This window comes from Saccostrea echinata, unplaced genomic scaffold (genome assembly GCF_033153115.1).
Source record: "Saccostrea echinata isolate AGI-Se365-2 ecotype Australia unplaced genomic scaffold, CSIRO_AGI_Sech_v1 ptg000009l, whole genome shotgun sequence".
Taxonomy (NCBI): Eukaryota; Metazoa; Mollusca; class Bivalvia; order Ostreida; family Ostreidae; genus Saccostrea; species Saccostrea echinata.
Window position 1 is genome coordinate 20,448,735 of NW_026889758.1, and position 8,766 is coordinate 20,457,500.

At 32.4% G+C, this 8,766-nt stretch overlaps 1 protein-coding gene across 5 annotated transcripts in view; it reads left to right on the top strand.

The window, feature by feature from the left end:
• The first annotated feature begins 319 nt into the window (after positions 1-319).
• The window catches only part of LOC133181986 (protein sel-1 homolog 1-like), a 36,436-nt gene continuing 27,989 nt past the window's right edge, over positions 320-8,766 (top strand). Inside the window, exons 1-9 of one of the 5 annotated variants that reach the window (XM_061316669.1) lie at positions 338-485; positions 1,821-2,744; positions 4,079-4,887; positions 6,066-6,111; positions 6,346-6,409; positions 6,627-6,789; positions 7,007-7,060; positions 7,218-7,277; positions 7,360-7,441. In XM_061316669.1, the coding sequence (XP_061172653.1) occupies positions 1,844-2,744; positions 4,079-4,887; positions 6,066-6,111; positions 6,346-6,409; positions 6,627-6,789; positions 7,007-7,060; positions 7,218-7,277; positions 7,360-7,441 (2,179 nt within the window). In that variant the 5' untranslated portion in view covers positions 338-485; positions 1,821-1,843. Of the gene's footprint in view, positions 486-1,820; positions 2,745-4,078; positions 4,888-6,057; positions 6,112-6,345; positions 6,410-6,626; positions 6,790-7,006; positions 7,061-7,217; positions 7,278-7,359; positions 7,442-8,766 lie in introns of all 5 variants that reach the window. The other 4 variants (XM_061316667.1, XM_061316668.1, XM_061316666.1 and 1 more) reach the window with 4 other exon arrangements.

Genomic DNA, 8,766 nt, shown 5'->3' on the forward strand with positions numbered 1-8,766 from the left:
TTGCGAAAGTACCTTTTTTTTTTTAATTATTTATCTTAAAATGATAACCTGTGTTACTTTTGCATCAATTTTACATGTTGCCTATCTGTGCTACCATATATGCTGCTGGTTTGAAACAATTCAGTTGATTGGCTAATTATGTTTTTACGATCTTAAAAAGACATTTAGAAAGTTTTAACATATTTTTTCCTGTAAAAAACCAGATTTATTATTTTTCAATTCAGAAAATAATTAGGATATATGTCGATATGGGAATAATTGAGGTAAATGGACGCTAAATGAATCGACATCCGGTTGATTTCCAGCCAATCAATTTGCGTTTTACATACAGGAGAAAAACATGGACGTCAAAACTGAAAATAAGGTATCGATACGTGGCGTTACCAGAGAAATTTAGCCCAAGCCGACAGAAAAATGCAACATACATATGCTATAACATATATTATATGTATTTCATAACTGTATTTATGGAATTAACTGATAAGGTAAAGTTAACAGAAAAAGTAGAGCCGATTGTGTCTGTTGACAGTAGTAAGATCGACATTTTAGATTTCATTATGAAACGTTTTCATAAAATCTTGATTATGTGCAGCTTATTGTTAAATTCTTATAATTACAAATAGCTGTACCAGTTAATACTCAACATTGTATTGTACTATACAGAGCGACAATTACTGTTAATATGCTTTAAATTAAAATATGGTTGTAAACAACTGGTTAAGTTCCAGTAAGGTTGCAGTTGATGTGTTGCATTCTTATAAGCACAGTAAATACTTGGCTTTCTTTTTTAAACAAGGCTTCAGATTTTAATTCCTTTGTATTTCAAAGAATCAGGGTCTGTGTTCACCCTTGTTTGTTTTCCCACAGTTTCTGTTTGCAAGAGGTGCTATTTGTCCAGAGTCAATTCACACTCTGCATTTTAGATGAATTATTGCAGAGGGACTAGAGCTGCAACAGTTGGCAGAGAAAAAAATGAAATGCCATTTTCATTCCTCTGTTTGGTTTCATATTTTCTGGTATTTGGTTCGATTTAGGTCTATATACTAACACTTCTGCTCCTGCTACCCAGTGTATGGATGAATTGATTGCCTGTGTGATGTAATATTATCCAAGCATGTTTCTTTTTTTGTTCTTTAGAAAATGTTGACAAAGATCAGCTATATTTTATATTATTGTGGACAGATTCCGAGTAAGTCATCAACAGTGTCAAATCTATATGATTTAATTTCTTTTAATTGTTTCACTGGTAAAGCATCACCCTTGACAGCAAATTTGCATATAAAACAATTTCATCTAACAACAACCAAAAAAATCAAATCCACTACTACTGCTTGAAATATGAAAGGTCTGTCTTATGAGCATGGAATGTGTTTTATAAGTTCGCAGCCAGTGTGTCATTCTGAAAGTTTGTATTGAATATTGATTAATTTTCATGTATTTTTCTTTTTTAGAATATTGAGTCTATTCATTGTTTGGTAAAAGTGTTAAATGTAGCCTTGTTACATGTCAAAAGTCCAATTGCAAGCACAAAATAAGCTAAACCGAACCAAATAGAAAAATTTTTGAACAAGAAGTAACTCGGGGTAAATATTCACAAGACACAAACCCATTGCACCTAAAACAGATTTATAATCAGTAAAATAGCAGTATTGTTTACTAAGTGGTTCAGTAAGTATTTATGTAGAGATGTTGAGTACACCAGTACCTGTCATGTGATATTCATTGCCAAAAGCTACATTTTTAAAGATGTGCAACAGTTTAGGTACTGTCAGTTCTATATGTTGATAGTGTTCTCATTTTTGGATACCTATATATTTCAGGTGTAAATAACACAAGGGATAAAATGGCTGAAAGGAATAAAAAATGTGTATGTGGAAATCTTACCAAGTGGAAGACTGTAGTGGTGCTTTCTTCATTGTTGTTTCTGTGTTTTGTGATGCATGTGACAGAAGCTAATGAAGGAGAGCATGAGAACAAAAAACAGAAGAAGGATGAATCAGGTTTGGATGATATTATTAAAGATTTTGAAAGTTTTGTAGATGAAATGGATGAACATGTGAAAAAAGATAATTCAAAAAACTTATTAAGAAATAATAATTATGAAACAGACACACAAACATATTTAGATGAAAAACTTGATAGATATGTAAAAAATGATAATGATGAATCCTCAGTACTAGAGGAAAATGGTGTGCATGTAAATATAGAAGTTTATTCAGGATCTGAGCATAGTCCTGAAAAAGATCAAATGCACAAAGCTAATGATAAATTGCAATCCCAAAGTCCAAATACCAATACTGAAAATGAGAAAGTTACATCTGAAAATATGGACAAAAAACTAGTTCATTTAGACACAAACCCCAAACATAAAACAGAGGAAGGGAAGACAAATATCCCACATGCAGCTCAAGAAGAAAGTGTACCATCACCAAACAAACAGCTCTCAGATGTAAGAAATGAATTCATACCTGGTCAAGAAAATCCACTGTTTCCTAACAATGGCCAAATAGAGTCATCTGAAAAAGAACCATCCTCTACAGTCACTCCTCCAGAGCCTTCTGTCCAACCCCCAGTAGAGGATAACCCATCTATCCCATCTCCATCAGAGGACAGCCCCTCTATCCAATCTCCAGTAAAGCACAGTCCCTCTGATAAATCTCCAGTGGAGGAAAATTCCCCCTTTCAACCCTCAGTGGAGGATGACCCCTCTGTCCAACCCCCAGTGAACAGTCAGTCCCTAGAAGGTAATCACCTGTGATAAGTACTTTGTAGTAATGTAGGTGTGGGAACTTGGTGAATAGCCAGAACATGTACTAACTAGTTAAACCATATACATGTCTGAACACTAAATAACCTTATCATGCTATTATTCCTTTACTAAACCACTAATCCAATTAAATTATTCTTTTCTTGCTACACAACTGATATTCCTGTCTAACCCTAGGATGATGCACGTTCAGTAGTATGGTACATTGGGCTGAAAATACTTTATTGCATGTTATTTTAAGTTCTGTGTTGAACCTGTATAGATAAACTTTACAAATACTCCTCCCTGGTCTGATTGTCAACTTGTACAGTATCATTTGTTCAAACCTGCTTTCGAGTTCTCTGGTACAAAATTTAGACTATAGTATTTCTTTAATAGTAATAATAAAAGGACTGAAATTTCTAATAAACATAACTTTTTAATAAAACCCCTGAATTTTTATTGTTTTGTATTTTTTTTTTTTTTTTGGTCCATAAATATTGTTTATTTAATTGGAAACTTCACACAAGAGGTCTCTGATGACATATGGACCATCAACAAAACTACATTGAAAAGCATGTACTTTAAACGCTGTTAAAAGAAAAAAATTAACTAATTTATGATTTTTATAAATATTAGCTGAAAATAAATCAGAAGGAATAGGCAGAAAAATATTAAATTGGCTCCAGAACTCTGAGCAACGTACATTAATGAAAAGAATTCTATTAAAAGAGTGTCCAGTATTGTTGAGGTCAGTAACAAGGACGATTATGGGGGTGTTTGAAGTGTTGTGTAAACAAGTCAGTATATGCATGTATTCCATGTTTGTACATTTAAAAAAAAAACACAATCTTTATTAATTTTTACAATTTGTACCATTTTGTACATGAGCTATTCATGGTAAAATATTTGCTAGCATTATCAAAACTGAATCTAAGGGGAATAACTCCTATTCATCTACTATCTGTCTAATCCTGCCAAATTCTTGGAAACCACTAGCACCCAGTATAGACAAAATATATTGTGTACGTAAAAACAACTGAGAGGGCTTATTTATTGCATTTTGTTTGCCAGGTACAATGACAAGACATAGATAAAGTTACAAAAAAGATGAATTGATAAGTACACACTCCCCATTTAAAAGAATTATTCATGTAGTTATATTAAGTGTTGCATAATTGTTACTCAAAGGATTTTTTTTTTTTTTTGCCGTTTCATGTTTATTTCTTGTGGATATATTTCAATTTTATTATTTTGTGAAACTTTTCTATGAACATCACATATGTAAGAAATCAAGATAATTTAAAATAAAAAGCAGTATTTGTCCAACAGCAAATGAAAAGGGCAGCATTGAAGAAAATTTCAACAACAAAATTCCATTAGGCAATCAAAAACTTAGTCAAACAAGTGATACATCCAATATTCAGGTCAATGAGATTGAGGGCCAAAGTTCCCTCTTGGAGAAAAATAGCCCTATGGAGGACAGTAGTTATCTCAGCACCATTAATTTTCATCAAGAATCAGACCCAGAGAAAGAGAATTATGAAGCGAGGGAATCAGAAATCAAAGAGAAAAGGACAGAAAGCCAAGGAGAATCAGAAAGTAAAGATGAAAGTTTGGGAAGTAGTGATGAGATTTTTGAGAGGATTCAGAAATTCAGAGAAGTTCATGGGAGACTTCCAGATTTGGATAATGCCAAGGATAAGGAAGAAATCATTGTTACTGAGGAGGCTGATCATGTTATAGAAGATGAGGAAGTAGAAAGTGCATTTCCCAGTCCATTTGATGTAGATGAACTAGATATGAACAAAGTAGAAGAGGTGTTTAGTACTTTGGAAAAGAATGTTAAAGAGACAACCGTGTTGTACAAACCTGATGAATTTGGAAAAGTCAAAGTAGAGAGATATACGCAGACAAAGCATAGCAATGGCCTTGTTACTACAGAGTATAATGAGTTCCATGAAGTCAGAGGGGTGATCTTAGAAAATCAGAGTCCTGCACAGGAAGATCCCACAGGTCAGAGCTTTTTGGATAGGGATGACATGCAGATGTATGAGAATACTGACCAGGGGTATAATGAGGGGGAGGAGGATACTGACACAACATCTCAGGAAGGGAATGAAGACAGAAATTTAGAGGATGTTGACATGAGTTTAGAGGAGATGACACAAGGTAAATCAGTGTGAATGTTCTTCACTTCCTCTCTATGAATTTCCATTTTTGTGCACACATAAGGGACTTTAGAAGGAAGTGGGAATCGCACTGTAACAAAGGATTTGAGTGTTGTTTCTTTCAACTTGTTTGAAATGGGATTTGTTTATAAACTAATTAATATTCTTTTACCTTTCCCACCAAAGTTGTATAATATTTTTAAAATAAAAATGTGAATTCAGCCTTTCTTTTTAATTTCTTTCCATGCTTTTTGAGTTCTAAATGTGTATTTTATTTTGTTGTCCTATAACGTTTTTACTGTTTATGGCCAGGTTGTAAAGCAAAGCAAAGTAGAAAGGAAAAATTGATGAGAGCTTACAATATCCCCTTCAATCATAGAACTTTTTATTCATGAACTTTGACCTTGAACTTGGCATAATTGAAATGAAAGATGTGATTCATCTGATCAAATTTATCATTGCTTTGCAATCCAGTCTGTTAGTAGTCTTTATGGTTTCTGTTTCAGATTATCTCTAACTCACATGTTTTATTAAACCCAGGGTTCGAAATTCACTATATACAACTCGCAAAACGCGAGTTAGAATTCCCAAATTGCGAGTTAAAAATTAGGTAACTCGCAAAAACTTGCGAGTTGATTTTTTTGCATTGAAACTGTAGCAAAATTATATAATATGACAGAACACAAAGCTTTTGATTTAAATCAGTAATTTAAAAAAAAGGCACACTGTAGTTGTATTTTGTGTATTGTACAGTAGTTACTTTTTCCTTAAGTTACATGTATTTAATTTATATAAATTTAACTTTATATGAAAATTGCGAGTAGTCTTATAAAATTGCGAGTTCACTTTCTTGGTACTCGCAATTATTTGTGAGTTGTAATTTTAGGGAGTTTCTAACCCTGAAACCTCAGCACTTTTGATGTAGTTTTAATGAATGTTAAAGTTTTTTTTTTCCTTCTTTTTATATGAGGTGTATTGAGATTAAACATTCAAAATATGCATGTGTATTGTTCTGATTCCCTAACAGTTGAAATACGAAGTCATTTTGTTTGAACGCATTGTATAGATTCTGAAGTGTTAAGTATATATGATATTGGTATTTGATAAATTAAGGTAGTATTGTCAATCAATGATTTACAGATGAGGAGACTGAGGAAGAAATACAAGAAGAACTTACGGAGGAACAACTTCAAGGTTTGTGTTGAAAAAGGAAGGGGGGAGGGGGTGTCCCAGGTACAATAGTTGATTTAATCAGAGTATTGTTCATGAAGTCAAACTTGGCCTGTCTCTCTGTAGAAAATCATATTTACATATACTATGACTTTCGATAGATTTCCATTACACATGGTGAAATTTTCTAAAATGAAATATAGGTATCTACTTTGAGTATTATGTTAACTATAATTGGCATATTTTATTCTATTTTAGCCAAAGAATATTTTAATAAAGGAGAAGCTCTTATTAATCAAACATACAACAAAGATCACCAACAGTAAGTCTAATAGTGGGGCTCCAAATGTTTATGCACTGAAGTCTATAGAAATACAAAAATTGTTATTTATTTTTTAATTATTTTAGTGTTTGTTTTGTACATTGTTATGACGTCGAGTTATAAAATTTTATATCAAATTCAAAAAGAACTTTTGAAATTGTTTTTCATGTTCGACACCATTGAAATCTTATAAGGCTTTTGATTTTTATATTATTAGGGCAATGGAATATTTCCAGTTGGCTGCCAAATTGAACCACACACAGGCGCTGGAACATGTGGCTTTTGCTTATGTTCTTGGAGACTACTTACCACATAACATAGAAAAAGCTAAAGTTATATTCCAGGATCTGGCAGCCAGAGGGTCCCCTAAAGGACAACTGGTATGTTGGGCTGTATAATTCAAACTCAGAAAAAAAGGTGAAGTTGGGATCATATTTTAAGACAATGTTGATTAAATCTTATTGATATCAAACTTACATATACTGTAGTCAGATTTCCAAATAGATAGATATATACAACTAGAGTTTGATAGAAAAGAAAATGCTTGTTTAATTCAGAAGTCATAGCTTAGATAGCTGTCGTTTTTGTTTTTGACAGGGTCTGGCATTCTTATACAGCACCGGCATTGGAGTGAATTCCAGCCAGGCAAAGGTATGCATTTTCCTACAGTTAGTTATTTATAAATTTACAATTTTTTCATAGTACAAAGATTATTCTTTTGTTGCAGTGACTGCATGATCTTTGAATATGTACAAAAATGATACATGGATTTATTTAGCCTTAATCAATATTGATTTTGTTTTTTTAGTCCCTTGTATACTTCACTTTCGCTGCACTTGGAGGAGATCCTTTATCTCAAATGGCCTTGGTATGTTGTGTGAGAGTTTAAAGCTGATGTTTTTTAAATAAAGAGTTATCTTTCTTTTCATATACATACATTAAATTTACAGGGTTACAGATATTGGTCTGGGGTAGGTGTAGAGAGGAAATGCGAAACTGCCCTAACATATTACAGAAAGGTGGCAACAACAGGTTTGTCAATTTTTTCTAATACAAAAGCATAGTTTCCAACTCACCCGATTTCTTCGGGTTACACCCAATTTTTCGACCCTTAACCCAATTATTTTTTATGACACGGCAGGTCATGCTTTTCACCCAATTTTTGCCAAACAACCCGAAAATCTCCCGATTTCCTGATTTGGTTCGTAAATTAGGTTGCACTTTCAACTTCCAGTTACAACCCAAGCTTGGATCTACATAAACAATGCCGATGTACCAGTAAATTATCAGTGCAGGTGTAAACAATTACCTGGGAGTTGTTTTGACAAATCAAAGAGTGAAGTCATTTAAAATGGCTTCTGATAGACCTAGATCATTATCAGGGCCAGCAGGAACAAATTCAACCAAGAAAAAGAGAAACAATATTTATGTACATATCAAAGAATCTTGGATAACAACTTTCATTAGATAAAATAAAGTGATCGAAGATAGTGTAGGCCTATCTGTACATTTAAAACAAATTGCACTTGTTAATTGAATTAATTCGGGAGATGAAAAATAACTTCAAAACCAAAATTGGAATACTTTCAAATTTAGCACAAACATGTGCTTCAAATCAGCAATGCAGATTCTGAAAAGGCTTTCTTTAAAAATAAAAATAAAAATGCATACTTAATTCAGGTCAATACTGAATAACGAAACCTTCAATGCTCTTTTTTAACATGTAAATTTAATCAATATATATTAATTTTTTGTCATTGTAAGTTAAAGCCTCTGTTTAATAAAAGAATTCTCAATACACAAATACTTACATATATATAATGGTAAATATGTCGTGAATGTCATTATGACTTATGACCAGGATTTTTTACTTTCCAAATCTGGTCATGACCAGATTTTTACATGTTGGAGGTTGGCAAGTATGCAAAAGATGGTTATGTAAAGCATTTTGGTAATTTATGGTATACAATGATGTAATCACAATTTAGTTATAAATAAAAGATTCAAGTTTTCCTCATCAAACCACAGGAAGAGAATTTTCTATGACAGGAAATTGGAATATACTTAGTTATATGACTATCCTTTGTTGTACTTTTTAGAATTCATCACATCATAAAATGGCACATAATCATTGTAAGGATCAAAGTACCGGTAATCTTGTTACAATTTACAGCTGACTTGACAAAAAATGTACATAGTTGTGGAAACTGTGGTCTAATAAATTCAGGTGCTTAAATATTTATTGACTTTTTTGTATTAAAGCATTAACAGACTATTTGACTTTCTATAAAACTGTGTGCACTGTACTTATATATACTGGCATATATCCATTTAAATAATTGTGAGGTTTTCGAATT